This window comes from Camellia sinensis, chromosome 8, assembly GCF_055761805.1.
Source record: "Camellia sinensis isolate YWXY chromosome 8, ASM5576180v1, whole genome shotgun sequence".
Taxonomy (NCBI): Eukaryota; Viridiplantae; Streptophyta; class Magnoliopsida; order Ericales; family Theaceae; genus Camellia; species Camellia sinensis.
The window spans coordinates 25,873,909-25,893,108 of record NC_138968.1 but is presented as its reverse complement, the minus strand read 5'-3'; the positions used below and the strand labels follow the sequence as shown (position 1 = coordinate 25,893,108).

General features: G+C 34.4%; 1 protein-coding gene across 17 annotated transcripts; it reads right to left on the bottom strand.

Annotated features, from left to right (window-relative positions):
- Positions 1-1,673: 1,673 nt before the first annotated feature.
- LOC114319425 (uncharacterized) lies at positions 1,674-15,631 on the bottom strand. 17 transcript variants are annotated; one of them, XM_082882346.1, is made up of 10 exons: positions 15,426-15,631; positions 14,602-14,658; positions 14,285-14,415; positions 14,007-14,189; positions 13,680-13,905; positions 10,712-10,749; positions 10,561-10,617; positions 10,263-10,387; positions 3,807-3,915; positions 1,674-1,922 (listed from the first exon to the last, which is right to left on the bottom strand). In XM_082882346.1, exons 4-10 carry the CDS (start codon positions 14,124-14,126, stop codon positions 1,884-1,886), a joined length of 714 nt encoding a protein of 237 aa, XP_082738472.1. In that variant the 5' UTR covers positions 14,127-14,189; positions 14,285-14,415; positions 14,602-14,658; positions 15,426-15,631; the 3' UTR covers positions 1,674-1,883. The 17 variants fall into 17 exon arrangements, with proteins under 17 accessions (XP_082738472.1, XP_028122237.2, XP_082738474.1 ...); XM_028266436.2 differs by having other exon boundaries at positions 14,007-14,173; positions 15,426-15,630; XM_082882348.1 differs by having other exon boundaries at positions 14,007-14,173; positions 14,285-14,369; positions 15,426-15,602.
- Positions 15,632-19,200: the final 3,569 nt, after the last annotated feature.

Here is a 19,200-nt window from a genome sequence, read left to right as displayed (position 1 = left end):
TGGTAGCTATCGACAAATTGTTCGAAGATTTCAAATTGTTAGAATTGATTCTGTGATTGAATTAAGATTTCAAATCGTTAGAATTGATTCTGTGATTGAATTCTGGCAATATGATTCTATTGGGCTTCTCATATCTTTCTTGGGACAATTAGATTTTGTGCAATGCTGATTAATTAATATATATATATATATATATTAAATAAAAAAAATCAATAACTTGTTTGGTTGTATTATTATTATAAAAATTTAAAAAAACCCAAAGCAATTGTTTTAAGAATGATAAAAGATTCTTGGCATCCTGTCCTAGAGTTTATATTCATAATTTTTTTATATACATTTTTAAATTTTTATGAAAATTTAAAAACAAAAATTTCATTTGTCGTCAATTTTTATTTCTAGTTGGCAACAACCTCCCATCATGGCGGACAAGTTCCCCCACCTCTAGCAAGTCCCTTACCTATGACGACAAGCAACCACCTCTCCAACAACCTCTGATTATTGCTTTTGAAATAAATTTAGAACATGTGCATATCAAAAATATTATTTATTTTTATCAAAAACAAATGTGTTTTTACAAAATGGCACCCCTAATTGATAGTTTGTAGTTGAAGGTTTAGAAGCTCAAAACATACATGATATTTGGGACACTTTTCAAAGAATCTCTAGTCAATAGATTGTAATGAAACCAAATTAAAAATTATCACCTTATGTAACTCATAGATGAAGGGTGACACCGTCCGTAAAATAATAATAATAATAATGCTATAATGATCGAAATTAAATATAGCATGTAATTTATCAAGTGAGATGTTACAATTGCATTAGAAACAAATATAAGTGATAAAAACCCACTAGATCAATGTAATAGTGACAATGACACATCAAATGTGGTATAAAAATATGATTACTGTAACATTATTAAGAATATACATATATACACACACACACACACATATGCCTCATATAATCGGAAGAATATCCAACACTTTCTTCATCCAATCATCATCGTACAAGCAACAATAAGTTGGATCAAAGTGAGCACAAATTCTTTGTCCTCAAATTTTCTGAGATCTATGCACCTCAAATTTTTTACATGATCTAATAGTCAAAATGTATTGAGACAAACAACCAGAGATTTGAAAACAGAAAATAGAAGACCTTCAAGAAAGAGAGAGTAATCAATTCAAGTGTATTGTTTCAGGTCCATGCTTCTTGGTGATGGTAACTGTCATAAGTGTGGTTCAGAACTAACTGACAAAAGAAAGAAAAGCAAGAAAGCCATCCATTTAAATTTAAATTTAAATTTTAAGAAAAGAAGTTATTCATGGATTGATTCCGACTTATTATTAAACAGACGACCTTTTGCCACAGACCAATTGCAAGAGATTCACATTACCATCAAACAAAAAGAAAGACCCCTCATGGATGAGCTGACAAGGCCGGGGGCAAGTCTCTATGAAGGAAAGAATCAACCGCACTAATTGAGACCAAAGCGTCTATGATGAATTCCAAACAAGCAAGCAAAGAATGAGTAGCTTTAAATAGATAAGGGAGAATATTTCTATTACCTCTAATATGAAAGTCCATAGTTCTTAAACAACCATGAGGAGCTATAAAAACAATAATAATAGAATAAAATAAAAAAGCGACAACAACACAGCCAAAGAAGATAATTCATGAGGAAGGGGACAGTCAAATTATACTTTTTCTATTCCAAAAACGAATATAAGAAACTTCTTTGCATGTAAATAACTTCAACAAAAGTTCAGTACTCCCACAAGGAGTGATAACTTCAGACTACTTACAAAAATATAAAAAACCAATATGTATAAAGCTTATTAAGAACCAGTGGCTGTGATCATTCCAATGCCAGCTTCCTTGGATTAGTCTTCACACACCTCCTCTTGGCAAACAGGGCAGAGCTGAGAGAGAGACAGAGAGACACAGAGAGAGAGAGAGTCATGTATACTTTATGGAGGATAAACAATTCTAATCAAAGTTTTAAAAAGCTTTACAGAGGCTCGCCTCAATGCTCATTTCGAGGTGAGGCTAGGACAAAAGCTTCAAGGCATTTGATTTTTAGGGAACACTCCCCAAAGGCTCGCACATCATAATCTATGGCGTGCACCTCAAGTGCACCTTGTATGCCTTCGGCACATAAGCATATGAGGAGTAGGCATATGAAAAGCTTGTCTTGGGCTCTTGTGGGCTCTTGTTAAACTTGATCGTACGATCCTAACAACTGGATGGGTGGAATTTGGATACCGAAGGGCCGAGGAGGACTAGAGTTTTGTTATCCTTTCTTCATTGAAGACTTGTTTAATGATTTGATCGAAGAAATTGAAGCTCAATCAGAATTTTTTTTTTTTTAATTTGGGCATTTTAATCCCATGTGCAGGGACGGACAGATCTAGGATTAGAATTTTGGGAGGGCAAAAATATACGTAATTTTTCATCAAAAAAATTGATTTATACAACAAAAAAAAATGAATAATATTACTATTAATCGAATATTCTTTGTCAACATAATTGAGAACAAAAATATAATTAGACATATTTCTTGTCTGCATCAACTTAACAAAATATGAACTATTACTATGTCTCTATCTAGTAAAGTTAACTATTTGAAAATATTATAATTGCCACTTTTATAATATATATAAAAACATCTATGATAAACTCAACATCATAACCTTAATTAATATCTTTCTCAATAAATATGATCAAATAACTTGCTACAAAATCATCTTCCATCTTATTATGCAGTTTTAGTTTTGAAAGAAATTTATAATTGAAAATGTATGTTTTTATGAGTATAATAATAATTCATTTCAATAAGCGGCATTAAATTTTATTAATTTATTTTAAGAATGTTATGTCGAAGTAGACAATATTCCTATTTCTTGAGAATGAACAAACAAGAATGAATGCAAAATAAGATACATAAGCAAATTAAAGTGTGATTAATAAAAAAATAAAAAATAAAATATAAAATATAAATATAAATGACATATGAACAGAAAACAAGAACAGTAATAAATAGAAGCAAATAAAATAATACAAGTAACTTTAAACAATATAGAAATATAACAAATAATACAGATAACATATAGAATAAATCAATATTTGATGAAACTCAATTTTAAAAGTATTTTTAAAATTTTGGAATGTAAATAATTTGGAGGGTGCAAACTACTGAAATTTTGGAGGCGCGAAATACTCCAGTTTAAAATTATCTTACTAATTACTAGTATAATATACATAGTTTTTAAAAATTTTGGGAGTGAGACCGCCCCTACCTCACCCCCCTAGATCCATCCTTGCCCATGTGGCAGTATATAAGTCCATCATAGTACAAACGGCTTGAGGTCAGTGTAATTTACCCTCAAACAGCTAGTATTAAAGGAAAAATAAAAGAAGAATCTTAAATGAAGCGTGCGCCTTGTGCACCTTGCGCCTTAAGTGCGTGCCTCAAGTGGCTGGCTGCACTGAATATTAGATGTAGCCCAATTGGTAGGACCTAAATCATAGCATGTTTTAAGGCTCAAGGCTATTTGACCTTCGTTACAGGTCAACATAATCTTTAATCCTTGCAAGGCCAACATGTATATGCTTAGCATAAGGACACACGTGTAATTTAAGATTTTAGACAGCAACAGTGGCATTAATCTTTATTTTGGCTGATAATGAAAACAAATTCCAAATGTTCTTACTGAATCACAAAATGTAAACCAAATAATTTGCGGGGTAGAGAACTTTGTACTGTGATTAGAACAACAATTATTACAAAGGAAAATAAAACTTACTTTGCGGAGCTTCAACCAGCTAGTAATACATTTTGAATGATACTGGTGTGCACAAGGCAAAGCAATCAATTTTTCGCCATTTTTGTACATCATGCAGCATATCACACATCTAGATATAGACATATCGAGCAATAATCAAGAAAAGAACACGAATTTTGCAAATAATACAACAATAAATTCACATTAACCTTTTATTAAAATTCCCTCTCTATTCTTTTTTTTTTTTTTTTTGTGTGTGTGTTGGAAAATAGTATATTGTCCCCTCTATTAGTCAAAGGAAACATCTAAATTAGCTGTATTAATTGAATTATATGCTATGGGATCAAATCAAATCAAATCAAACTTTGACTCGGTAGTATTTCTTATTTTTCTTATATGCTATGGAATCAAGTTATGAATGTTGAATCACTGATCTACTACTTGGTGGGTTAATGCAGTTCATTGAATTCACTAAAACTGTGAGTTAGTAAAGCCCACATTGCCCAATATTAGAGAAGCCATGTTAAAATTGATGTATTCTTATTGATTGATATCTGATTGTTGTGTTTAGTACAAATGTGAGAGGCTCCTTATATAGGAGATATAGGTGTAGTAGGTGAAGTGGAGGTGGTAGTGGTGTAGGTGAAGTGGAGGTGGTAGTGGTGTAGTGGGTTAGGTTTAGTGGAGTAGGTGAGGTGGTAGTGGTGTAGGTGAAGGTAAATTCTAACATTATGAATTCACATGGTTAAGTCAATAAAAAATTTGACTCGGTGGAAGGTTAAGTTATGAATTTTGTCACTAGATCATCTACCTCTTCATCTAAAATTTGTCTGATTCAAGGGATAGAGGTAGAGGATTTTGAACATCAAAGAAATCCATAGAATAGTAAGGTGGAATCACCTATTACCAGACAACATGAATGGTGACACAACCCCTTACTTTGGGATCCAAAGACAGCAAGAAATCTATCCATAGAGGAAATGGCGAGCAAGCACACAAAAGCAAAAGTGTGGGTACCATCTCGCAACGTCGAAATCAAGGAAGGGACCTCCTTTTCTCAATACTAAAATCCGGACACCCATCTATCTATGTCTTTATTTATGATCTTGGGCGAACCAAGCTAACAAAGCCTCAATTCTCAACTACGATGTCAGCATCAATTATTAGAGAGGGTATAAATTATTCATATACTCAACATATAATTTTATTTTATTTTAGAAGACAAAGATATAGCATTGGTAGCAACCAAAGTAGCAATCCTTTTAACCTAATATAGTACATCGGTGCAACTATGAAGCACCGACACTTCAAAACAAGTGTCATATCCGTGTTGAACACACGAACACTTCGGGGACACGTATGAGACACACCACATGACATGTCCCCTTATTTAATTAATTTATTTTCAGGGGACACGCCGAGGACACTTTGGGGACACACTAGGGCTGAAGCATAGACACCTCTCCAAGGGCTGCGTATCAATGTCAGACACGTGTCAGGCACCCGGTGGACATGTGTCCGACATGCTGTAGAAGGTGTCTTTTTTTTCTTTTTTCTTTTTTTTTTTGGCAGCCGAACACGTAATGGACACGTTTGGGACACCGCAGGGTGAAAATCATAATTTATGAAACGTCAAGTGGGGGTCAATTTGTAATTAAAGCAAACAGATCAAGTTCTAACCTAGATATTGAATAGAGAGAAGGGAAGAGACTGAGAGAAAGGCTCATCAGGCACACCGGGTCGGTCGTTGCTGGTCAGTCATTGCTCATCGCTGTTTGCTGCTCGCTGCATTTGCTGTTATCCAAGGTACAACTTCGATCTTCTTCTTCTTCTTCTTCTTCTTCTTCTTCTTCGATCTTCTCTCTCAATCGCTCTCTCTTCTATTCTGCTCTTCGACTTTACTTTCCTTTCTTTTTTTTCTTTTATATGCTGATTATAACACCTCCCTCTCTCTCTCTCTCTTCTATTTTTTTTCTTCGATTTATTTTTTCTTTTCTTTCTCTCTGCCTCTGTTATTTAATTACATTCTTTTTCTATTTATTTTTTTTGCTAATTAGTCTTGTTAATTTTAATGATATGTGTTTATTAATTCTATTATAGGAACCAATTTTTAATTCTGAAACCAGTGTTTTAAAAGACTTCAGGCGCACCGAGGCGTTAAGGGCTCCTACAGCCTGAGCGCGAGGCGAACGTAGTAGAAGAAAAGCAAAATTATAAAATAGGCAAACTTTTTAACAAAATAAATATATGACGTATATTAAAAATATAATATCTAACAAAAGGTATAAAGTATCACATTCACATCCACCAAAAACCTTAAGTATTAAGATCATCCACATAAAGTTCAAAACAACTAAGCTTCTAGCTTGTGATTCAAAAAAGAAATTAAAAAAAAAAAATCCTATGGTTGCATTGTATGAAGAAAAAAATAGAGAGCTAGAGAAGAAGACCAAAGAAGAGAGAGAAGAGAAGCAGAGAAGAAGACCATAAAAATAAAGCAAAAAAGAAACAAAGGCAAAGAAGAAGAGGAGAAGAGAGAGAAGAACAGGAGAACCACAGAAGAAGAGAAGAGAACCTGTGTGTCGAAAGCCAAAGAACTGTGTCGTCTTCTTTTCCAGTCGTGTTGTCATCTTCTTCTCCACCCACTAGGGATTTTTTTAATCCTTTTTGTTCTTTTGGACCACGTTTTCGTCATTTTATAATGTAAGAGAGACTTTATTCCATATGGGTATCCACACAGAAAACCATATGAGCCGTTGGAGTGGAATAGAAGTGAAGCGCACAAGGCGCTCGCCTCTTGCCTCATAATAAGGCGCTCGCCTCAGTGCCTTAATTGCGCCTTACCCATGTCGCCTCGTCTTGCTATGCATGAAACACAAACCTGTGCCTCACCTCGCCTTGAGCTTAGGCACGCGCTTTTCAAAACACTGTCTGAAACAATGGCAACTACGGGGTGGTAGTTCTAATGACATACCTAATGATGATTTTGAAGAGAACAGACCATTGTGGAGGTATATAACTAAATTAGCAAAACTTGGGAAAAGAGGAGGAAATTACCATTTACAATGTAATTTTTGTAATAATACTTTTAAAGGTTCATATACAAGAGTAAGGGCACACCTGTTAAAACTCTCAGAAAAGGGAATTGGTGCTCGTAAGAAAGTTACAAGTCAAAAACTTTCACAAATGCAAAATGAGAATGATGCTGCTGAACTAAGAATTAAAAATGTTCATCCAAAAAATGTACCATTTCCTCCTAGTGTGTTAGTGGGAAGTAGTTATGCTTATGAATCAAATAAGAGGAGAACATGTGGGAGTGGGAGTCGGAGTGGGCCTAGAACTAGAAGTGGGATTGTTGTTGAGAAAGCATTCAACATGAAGGATAGAGAACAATTGTATTTTGAAATTGCTAGGATGTTCTACTCAGGCGGGAGGGGGGAGGGGGGTACCATTTAATCTTGCAAGGAACCTTAACTATGTTAGCTCTTACTCATTTGCTGCAAATCACAATATTTCTAGATATTTGCCTCCCAGTTATAATTTGTTAAGAACCACATTACTTCAAAAGGCGAGGGCAAATATTGATAGATTGTTGCAACCAATTAGGGGCACATGGAAGGAAAAAGGGGTGAGCATTGTTAGTGATGGTTGGAATGATTCTCAAAGGAGGCCTTTGATTAATTTTATGGCAACGAGTGAAAACGGGCCTATGTTCATTAAGGCAGTTGATTGTTGTGGAGAAACTAAAGACAAGTATTTCATTGCAAATTTGATGAAAGAAGTGATTAGTGAGATTAGGGCAAGTAATGTGGTTCAAATCATCACGAATAATGCTCCTAATTGTAAGGCAGCCAAACAACTCATTGAAGCTCAATTCCCTCATATTCTATGGACTCCTTGTGTGGTGCACATATTAAATCTAGCTTTGAAAAATATTTTTGTTGCAAAGAATACTGAGAGGAATGAAGTCACATATGAAGCGTATAGTTGTATTAGTGATATTGCCAGAGATAGTTTGATGATTAAGAATTTTATCTCTAATCACTCAATGCAATTGGCTATAAACAATGAATTTGTACTGTTGAAGTTGTTTTCAGTTGCCGAAACACGATTTGCCTCTACAATTGTTGTGCTCAAGAGGTTGAAGCTTATAAAATGTGGTCTTCAAGCAATGGTGATTAGTGACAAGTGGAATTGTTACAAAAAGGATGATGTTGGGAAGGCAAAATTTGTAAAAGAAAAGAGTTTGAATGATGTATGGTGGGACTACATTGATTATATTCTTCCCTTCACAGGTCCTATATATGACATGCTTCCGGCTTGTGATACGGACAAGCCTTGTCTTCACTTAGTATATGATATGTGGGACACAATGATAGAGAAAGTGAAGATGACATTATGTTGGTATAAAGGGAAAAGACTAGATGAGGAATCTACATTTTACAATATGGTGCATCAAATTCTCGTGGATCGTTGGAATAAGAACAATATTCCTCTCCATTGTATGGCACATTCATTGAATCCAAAGTACCGCATCTAAATTTGTTTTAGATATTTTATTTTAATGGACTTATCTAGTTTTTTTTGAAATAATTATTTTTCCTATTTTGTATTGTAGGTACTATAGTGATGAGTGGCTCCATGAGGATCAAAATAGAGTTCCTCCACATGGGGATGAAGAGGTGACACGTGAGAGGAACAAGTGTTTTAAGAGGTATTTTGAACATATAACGGAGCGAACCAAGGTGATAATAGAGTTTGGAAAATTTTCGGATTATGTTGAAGCATTCTCCAAATGTGATTCCATTCATAATAGGTGGCATATGGATCCTTATACTTGGTGGTGTGCATATGGTGCATATACACCAACTCTTCAAAAACTAGTTTTGAGACTACTTGTGCAACCCGCCTCTTCATCTTGATGTGAGAGAAATTGGAGTACTTACTCCTTTATTCACTCAGTGAGAAGGAACAAAATGGTCCCTCAACGAGCGGAAGACTTGGTATTCATTCATAGCAATCTTCGTCTTTTATCAAGGAGGAGCTCCCAATACTTGCAAGGAGAGACAAAAATGAGAGACATTGCAGGAGATAACTTTGACTCACTTGATGATATTGGAATGCTTGGGATAGCTAACCTCTCACTTGATGAACCGACTATGGAGGCAGTCCTATTTACAGATGAAGGAGAAGATGGAGGCGATGGTGAAGATGTTGTACTTGTTTCCTCTACTTATGTTTACATTTTCTGATGTTTAAGGATTTTGTAATAGATGATGGTTGCTAGTATATTGGATAATTTTATATTTTGTGGCTTGGTTTTCATGAATAGCTTGGAATGACAAGTCATGTATTGATGGAATGCAATTTTTATGTTATTTGTGAATGATATATATAATGTTAAATTAATGAAAAAAAAAATTTTAAAATAATTTTAGTAGTGTTATTTTGTATTTTTTATTACCTTTCAATGATTTTTTTTTTTTATAATTTTATGATATATAATAAATAAATTTAATTATATATATTAAACGTGTCCCCAACACGTCGTGTCCTACATTTTTTGAAAATTTGCGTATCCGCGTGTCCGTGTCGTATCACATATCTGTATCCGTGTTTGTGCTTCATAGCACTAGGGGCATGCCAAGTTGTCTTTCCCCCATTTTATTTAGTGCTTTTGATGAATGTTGAATGTTTATTATTTTTTTCTTAGATTTAAATACTTAATAGAATATTCATAAAAAATAAATAAATATATATATATATATAAACTGTAAGTGTTAATTTAAAAGTACTTTAAAAAAAATAGAATTATAGTTAGTTTTTGTTAATATTGATTGTTTGTAAATGTAATATTAATCTAGATAGCAAATAAAAATATGTTTTCCGTGTCCTCATTTTTTTGAAATCGCCATGTCCCGTGTCCGCATCTGTATTAGTGTACATGCTTCTTAGGCCTTAATGTTTCTCTTGAAATATCAAATCATTTGACAGTAAGAATAGGTATCCATGACCATGGCAATGGTGTTTAAGCTAAAATCCAGAAGTGAACATATAACTTCATCTTGAGGAATGAGTTGTGACTCACATGTGTGTGGGTGTGTCCGCATGTATTTTACTCTCGTTCCACACATTGACCCATCTAAATATATGAATAATACTATGAGGAACAAGCTTGTGACTCGCATGGGTGTGAGTCTCCATATATATTTTACTCAAAAATGAATTTGTTTCATTCACTTTCAAAGTGTGTGAACAAAACACAACATTTGATTGGTCCAAAACAGTGGACCCTCCAAAAAGTGTATTGACCCTACTCAAAGTTGTAGGCTCCACTGTTCTAAACCAATCAGGAGGTGCGTTTTATTCACACTTTCAAAATCAGACTTATTATACTCACTGTCCACACATTCATCCATATAAATGTATGTATGATACTATTTAGAGGGTAAAAAACTTAGGTTAAATGGATCTTACTCTTGTTTTTCCTTTTTCTTGGAAAACATCCCCACTTTGTACTTGAAATTTGGTAATCTGGAGATGAGCTCTTTTGACAGTCCAGTACTCTCAGAACCAACAGATTCCTCCAAGGATCGCAATTGCTAAAACAATAAAACATTCAGAGAGTCATACTAATATAGATTAAAATGCATATGACCTAATTGTGTGAAAACAACATAATGAGCCACCTACAATAAACAGAGATAAATTTGAATTTAGTACGAAATTCACACAACAAAATGAAAAAGATTGTAGTGTATATCTATAAACTTGCCTCATAAGTCATATTATCTGGATCTATATCATCTTGCGTCACATTTCGATTCACAGGCTACATTTCAGCACATAAACCAAATATCATATCAGGACTATAACCTTGTGATGCAACAAAAGTCGATTGAAGTGTTGACAAATTGTAGAGATACCGTGGCAGGAGTTTCTCTAGAACTAACTTCTCTGTTCCCTGCAAAATGTGCAAAAATGGGGTTATTTTTACAATTGATGCAGACAAATAGCTATATGGTCACATGTATAATTCAACATATAAAATAAACAGCATTCGAGACTTCAAGAGTCCATTGGTGAGACAAGGCAGGAATTAAATTTGATCATATTCTTTGCCATGTTTATATTTGTATTTAATAAGTAAGTTTAACACATCCTCCCCAAACAATGCCATCTGCTGCTCTATTAGCTTGCAAAAGTACGAGACATATGCCTTGAATTAAATTGTTGTAGCCTAAAAAGCACAGACACTTCTATGGAGGCTGCATGTCATGTTAGACACAATACTCTGCAAACACTCCTAAAAGCTTGTCCAGCATCTTCAACGTGTCTTAATCAAAATTTTAGATTCATAATATCAGACACTTTACAAACGCATCTTCATGTCCTTCATTTTTTTTTTTAAATTGTCGCGTCAATGTGTTTGTGTCGTGTATGTGTGTCTATGCTACTTAGATTGTAGCCAATACTTACTTTAATAGTAACCAATAACCATTACCACCCAGGAAGATTTGTCCTTCATTGGATTGGATATTGCCCATAATTAACTTAGATCCATCTCCTATGGCTCTTTTGATGCTATTGAATATATGTAATGCAAGGCTATTACTTAATGCTATATAAGCTAAATAGGAAGCTCTGACTAGTTTAAAGTCATTCATATCGTTACATGTGTCCTTTGATGGAACCTATGAAGCACGGACACGGACACGGACACAGCAGGGGACACGGAAATTTTTTAAATTTTTTTATAAATATTTTATTTTAATACATATTAATTATTTATTTATTTAATATATTTTTTAAATAAGATGTTCCAATTAATTTTTTTATTTTGTTTTACATACATGTGTTTATTTATTAACATGTATAAGTATATATTATCTTATAATATGTATTATACATTATCTTATAAGTATATTCATGTTATATAATAACTATTATATAATAATAATAGTTATTATATAATATATATTATATATGAATCAAGACAAGAAGGCAAAGACGGGAGAGAACCGAGAGAGAGGGAGACAGAAGCAAGACAGAGGGAGACAATCGCGATCAGAAGCAAGAGAGAGGGAGACGATCGCGATCGCGATCGCGAGGGAGAGAGAGAGAGAGAGAGAGAGAGAGAGAGAGAGCTCTGAGAAGGCAAAGGTGAGAGAGAGCTCGTCGAAGTCGAAGGGGGCTCTGGATCGTCGAAGTCGAAGGGGGCTCTGGATCGTCGAAGTCGAATGGGGCTCTGGATCGTCGAAGTCAAAGTCAAAGTCGAAGGGCTCTGGATCGTCGCCGACTAGGTTTGTACTCGTTTTCCCTTTCATTTACTCTTCTTGCCGTGTCTATGGCGTGTCCAGATTTGGACACGCGTGTCCCCTGCAAAAAAATAAATTAAATTAAGGGGACACGCCAGATGCTGTGTCCCCGGCGTGTCCCCGTATCCGACACCGCCACAACTTCCATTTTGGCGTGTCCATGCTTCATAGGATGGAACCATCAAGATTAGCTTCCACACTTCTCATATAGAAGGGGTAATCACGTAACCAAAATCAAAATCTTCTATGGTTTTTAGTATTAGAGTGTCTTGAAATGGAGTACAAACTTCAGTATGCTACTACATTAATGGTCATTATATAGAGCTTTTTTTATACAATTAGGCTCATCATGAGTTTATGGCATTGCACCACTTATTTAGGATTGATCATAAACATAGTAGGAGTTAATAATATCACAAAATAAAGTTAAATGCACATCACACAGATTTAAAGCCAGAAGGATATTCTGCAATATCATCCAGCAGTAAAAGGCCAGACTACATCGTTAGACAAAACATATGTCGTAGAATGAAGGGCACCAAACCAATACATCCAAAAAGTAAATATGTGTAAAAAGATAGGTTTTAGAGTCTATGGGGTCATGAGACACAATGATATATCCCCAACATTGCCCAAAAGATAACAAATTCGATTGCTTTATGTTGATTCTGATGATTCCCTACTATTTTCTTCCTAAAAATGATGTGCATTCATGACGAACACCATTTGGTGTTAGGACAAGCACAGTGAACTCTGAAGTGTGATGTTTTAGCGAAAGTGTTTTGAACAAATATGCTTCTTCCTTTCGCACCTAATTTCAAATTCTCTGTTTTTCCCATTCAAAAATTTTTTCCTCCTATTTGTACTTGGTACGAAATATCTTGTATTATGAGTTTATTAACTTCCACTACTCTCATCGGCTTAGAAATGTATAATTACTAACTGAGTTGTCACATTGGATAATCGTTTATTTATTTATTTTATAAATGTCACATTGGATAATCATGTCAGTGGCTAGGGGATCAGCAGATCCATTGCTTTTGGCCTCTTTTTTTTTTTTTTTGATGACCAGGTGTCTGGCCTAGTTTTACGCGCACCTCAACTAATCCTGGGACCCACGCAAAGCACCCCCTCTGCATGGATCAGGCAGAGCCCACAGGCATGACCCCAAAGAGTTGATAGCACCTAGTAAGAGTTGAACCAGAGACCTAGAGGGAGCACAACTCCCAGCCCCAAGCTGCACCCAATAGGCCAACCCCTTGGGGTTCCATTGCTTTTGGCTTTCAAAGGGTGTTGAATACAATGAAAATATGTGCCCTATTGAGCCTAGGTTTCAGAAATTGCAAGTATTCCGAAAGTGAGAGCAAAAAAAAAAAAAAATTGATTATGTAAACGGAAATAAAGTAATCTGTAATTCAACCAACTATTATAGAATGTTGAAAAATGAAATTCAATCAAGAAAATAGTTTATATTCATCAAGAAAAATAACTGCAGTGATGAACAATAAATAGTACTACTTGGAAAAAGAAGTAACCGCATAAAATTCTTGTGAAAGGAGGGATTCATTAATTTTACCTGTGGCAGTACTAGTGGATTGAGATATGTTAAAATCATCAAAATTGTCCTCCAATTGCAAAGATCTAGCCAAAGCTTCATCCAAAGCCAGTTGTAAATCTAAACTTCCATGGGTTGAAGATTGACCTTCATGCCCTGAGAGTTGACTCGAATTACTGCTTTGGCCAGTATAAGGCCTCCTATCGTTGCTCCTACCGTATCCTTGAAGTGATTGATAAACACATTCCTGCAACAAAATTATAAAATTGTTGAACAAAAAAATTAACACGTCTATCCCTCTTTGCTGATTGAGGAAGGTACCAAACGAAAATCTTAATTTATGGGTACCTGGTAGTTAAGGAGCTCCTCAAAATTAAGATCATCAAATTCAGGCAAAAACTCATTCAAATTCACTGCAATTTCAGCTGGGATTGCACCATCCGGAAAATGGTCGTCATTCCTCACCATGATTGGGAAAATAAATTCTCTTTCTCCAGATTAGGAAAATTTCTTCCCTAGAATATCAGACCACTCAATCACAAGATCATGCGTTAAAATAAAGCAAACAAAGATTTGAAGGAACTTAAAATTCATGAATCAAGTATTAGCCTAGAAAATGTCAATACCTAATGAATCTTCCAAGAATTAGCTTCCAAGCAAATAGAAACAGTTTTATGTCACCGTTATCTTTCTCAATGACTTGTGCAGACACTAAAGTGAATAAGAATTCGATACACTCGTGAAAAGATCATAATATCTGATCCATAAGGATATCGGAAAAAGCATTATTCATCATTGTAAACATAATTAGTGTCTTAAATAGAGAACATTCTGAATTCACTAGCAAATCTTCTTTCCTTTCAAGGGATTTATTCTTACAATTTATGAGTGATAATTTTTTGTCTAAAAAAGAAAGGATTAATTATGAAATGCAAGCACTAACCTTGAGCATTAAAAGTAATCGCTTCACATATCCAGAAAGATCAATTGTTTTTCCCTTCTACACAAAAAACAGGCACATCCATGAGTCTGGAGACAATAAAAACAAGGATATTAAGCATTATTGAAAGATATCACCGCCCGAGCAATAAAAAATGCACTTTTCCTTGACAATTTGGGGGTCTTTGTTTATTATTGCACATAAGTAAACCGAAGAAATTTCAGCACATTTTCCACCGATGTTGACACTAAAGTAAACTGAATTTTTTTTAAAATGCCAAAAGGCCCCCCAAAAAATTATGAAAATATCTCTACATATATTACGCAGTAGAGGTAACCCAAAAAAAATTATAAAAATAGAAATAAAAAATATTTTCTCATCACCAAGTTCTCGTTTGATTACCTGAAGCATAAGACTTTCTATATTTTGAGAAAATAAATAAAAATTAAAAAGGGCTTTCAATTGGTTTCAATTACCTTAATGTAAATTACTATGAAGTGGGATTATCATCACTAAATTCACAAATCAAGAAGCAACCCAGAATAACAAACCCACCAAGTCACAATTTAACTTAATAAATATTTAAAAATTAAGGTCTTTTAGTATTGAATTGTCAGGTCATATGAACAGAAGACTTGGTATTGACCCGTTTCACAATCTGATGCAGACATTAAAGTAAAATAAAAAACTCAATCAAAGTGAAAGCATGAGAGAGATCTTCAGATATTTAGGCAGGAAAAATAAGCCACCAAAAAAAAAAAAAAAAAAAAAAAGAGCAAAATGGTGTAAAATGTTTGAGATAGAGAGATAAAGGGGATGAGAAGTACCTTTTGGGTGAAGATAATGAGATGGGTTTCTTCACAAATGCACTCTCTGATTCTCTACACCCCTCTCTCTCACTTTAGTCTTCACTCTCAACTGAGAACCATATTATTGGAAGGTAGTGAAGAAAAAGGTTGCAGAGAAAACCGGGTTTGTTTTATGTTTAGTCATTTTCTTATTTTGGTCTTTTATTATGTCTCAAATTTTTTTTAATTTCCTTCAAAAGCTAACTTTGGGTATAATAATGATATTTTTTTTTATCTTTTTTTTTTGGATTATTTTATTTCTTTATATGTTTATATATTTTTTTTTGTAAAAAATCATAAAATATATTTATTTAGATCATTCCAAACAAACCTAAATTAAAAATAACACATTGGTAGTCACGTGGTATAAAAAGATTTTATTGTATATATCTTACACGTCTAACACAAACTGAAACTCTAATATAATAATATTTGTTTGTATGTGGCAGATAGGGTGTACGTAGTGTGGTTCACTCAGTTTATGAGGAAAAAAATTAAATTATAGATTGACAAATTACGATTTGAACAGTTTTGTACAAATTAGCAGATTAAAGAATATTTTTAACCAATTATCAAGTATTTGCATAATATATAATACTAACTTACATAATATTTTTCATATATATAACATAAATTAATTTTATATAATATATATATATATATATATGACTAGTAATTTGTAACCAAATTCACAACTCAAATAAATTTTAAAGTTTAATTTGCGGTTAACGGATGGAACGGTACGAATTGATGCGAATCGGTGCAGTTTTGATGGATTGGACGGTATTTTGTACAGCTCTAGTGACAGTTAATGTGACATTTTTTTATCTAATTTTAAACACAAACTTAAGAGTGAATTGGGAAAAAAAAATTAAATATAAAAGGCTAAAGCAAAAAAAAAAAATTCAAAAGTCAAAGTGAGAAAATAATCAAATATAATGAGAATAAAGCATAATTTACCTATTATAATCCTTGAAGTTTGTCTAACATTTTTAACTCTAAAATTTTAAAAATTACATCATATCCCTTAAGTTTTATATTTTGTAATTAGTCCATTGTTATCATGATATTAGCAATATAATTTTATAAAACGTTCATTTTACACCCCATTTACTCAAATCCAGATAACTCTATACTTATCTATTCTTTTCTTTCTTTGATGATTTCTTCAATCCATCATTCATCAATACTTGCCACTCTCTTCTTTCTTTTTCATTAACCATTATTCCCTCGCCGTCACTCCACTTCTCTACACCTCTATTCCCTATCTTCCTAAAGAATCTTCAATTGGAAAGGCATTTAGAGAATTTTAGCCTAAGTTTGGTTTAGTTTTTAAAATATGATTTGGATTAAAAAAGAAAAAAAATTGTTTGGTTAACAAAATTTTAAGTTGAGTGAGTACTGTCTGTGTATTGATTTGTGTAGCAATATTTTGGAGGTTTATTGTAATGGTGGCTATGGGAAAAGGTTTGGGAGGAACAACAATGAGGGTGATTGTGGTGGTTATTGGTGTATAGTAGTGGTGAAGGCGCTAGAAGGTGGTTGTGGTGGTCATAACAATAAAAAGGTAAGAGGGTTGAAAATGGTGGAGAAAGATTGCAGAGTGGTGGCCAGTAGGAGTGCTTGTGGATCGAGTAGCCTCTCATCCACCATATGTCTGAACTTAAGAATATTGAAAAAAATCAATCCGCAGCCGTCTACTTAGTTAGCGAATAAGAATTGAGCGAATTGGTGGGTGGATGCTGATTGATTTAACAATTTGAGCTTTATTATTTTATGCTCTTTTTTTTTTTTGGAACTATTTTAGAGTAATTTTCACTATTTTGAGCCTTATTTGGGTCCAAATTTTTTTATTCTTCATTTTTTATAAATAAATAAAGGTAAAAAAAAATTATTTCATAATTAGCTAATATTATTACTAATTAAAATGTCTTTTTAAACATATAAAGCATAAAAATATGACATCATTTTTTGAAGGGGGTTGGGTCGTGTAGCCTCTCATCCTCTATCTGTCTGAATATAGATAGATTTGAAAATTTTCACTCTGTATCCATCCATACATATTATTGAAATTGCTTAAAAACGAATGGATTAGATCAGGTTGGTCAATTTTGACAAATTGATCGGTCCGTATTACCCCTAATGGCTTGGATAATGGAGGCTGTGAGAACCCCAAGGCAAGTAGCCGAATGGTAAAGTCTGGAGGATAAAATCCACAGGTCTCGAGTTCGAGTCACCCCTTGGGGCCACTGGAGGTTTGCCCGGTCGTTAACTTCAGGGCCCTCAGGATTAGTCTTGGCTTCCCTTAAAATCAACGGGTTGGGGATATCTGAGTTATCAAAAAAAAATGGAGGCTGTGAGAAAAAGTTCGAAGAGAGAGGGAAAAGATGAAGGTAATATTTAAAAATAAAAATAAGAAGAATAGGGTTTGGAAGGTGCTGGGAAAAAGATGAAGGTAATATTTTAGCGCTTGGAATGTGCTGGGAAACAGGAATAGGGTCCACATGACTTTTTGAATTGTTGAATGGCAAACTGATTGGAGATATCCTGAAGAGCCACAAAGCTCAGGCATTCTAAGAGCATCTAAATATTTTTAAAATATCACTATATAATTTGGTAATCCTGCTTTAATTATTTAAATGTAATTTTTTGTTTTTCTTACAAAATTATAATTGAAAATGTTATTTGTGGATGTTATTGTGAAAAGAAAGAGAGAAGATATTTGTCAAATTTTGACAATATTATCAAGGGAGTTTTTTTGATAAATTCATTTTCTAAGAGTTTTATTCCATCCAACCCATATTCTTTTTGACTATTTCATTAGGTCCAATTTGAGATAAGAAGATCAAAATACCCTTTTCATCTACTTATGTTCCATTTAGTTCACATTATTTTCTTATGTTTCAATAAGTCCTATGGATGACATAATTACCAAAATACCCTTAATGTGAATGTTCACACTGTCAATATAAATGTTTATATCGTTAATGTGTAAGGGCCCGGCTCATGTCGATCCTCGTGGGTGCCCGGAAAAATTCGAGTCGGGCCGAGCCGGCTCACAAGCCAAAAAAATAGGCCCAACCCGGCCCGTTGATAATATGAATATTCACATTAACAAGTTAACATTCACATTAATAGAAGTGTAAAATTGGCCTGCGGCCCGTGGGCGGCCCGAAACTAGCCCGTCGCCCGGGGCGGGCCCGAGCCGGCCCGTTCACAATATGAATATTCACATTGACATATTAACATTAACATTAACATTGACAAGAGTGTAAAATTGGCCCATGACCCGTGGGCAGCCCGAAGCCCGGGCCCGGCCCGTTGACAATGTGAATATTTACATTGACATGTTAATATTCACATTGATAGGAGTGTAAAATTAGTCCGCGGCCTGTGGCCGGCCCGAAACCCGCCTGCGGCTCGTGGGCTGCCCTGGGCGAGCCCGACCCGACCCGTTGATAATGCAAATATTCACATTGGCATGTTAACATTCACATTGATAAGAGTATAAAATTAGCCCGCGCCCCGTGGCTGTCCGAAACTAGCCCACGGCCCGTGGGCGGCCCGGAGCGGGCCCGACCCAGCCTGTTGACAATGTGAATATTCACATTGACATATTAACATTCACATTGATAAGAGTATAAAATTGACTCGCGTCCTATGGGCGGCCCGGGTCGAGCCCAGTCCGGCCTGTTGACAATGTGAATATTCACATTGACATATTAACATTCACATTGATAGGAGTGTAAAATTG

What these genes read in the sequence shown, in the direction of transcription:
- LOC114319425 (XM_082882346.1), bottom strand. Translation starts at nt 14,126, where the DNA reads ATGGTGAGGAATGACGACCATTTTCCGGATGGTGCAATCCCAGCTGAA. An exon ending in ATCCACTAGTACTGCCACAG is followed by an intron (nt 10,750 to 13,679) that starts GTAAAATTAATG and finishes CACATTTTGCAG; the next exon opens with GGAACAGAGAAGTTAGTTCT. An exon ending in CAGATAATATGACTTATGAG is followed by an intron (nt 10,388 to 10,560) that starts GCAAGTTTATAG and finishes TTATTGTTTTAG; the next exon opens with CAATTGCGATCCTTGGAGGA.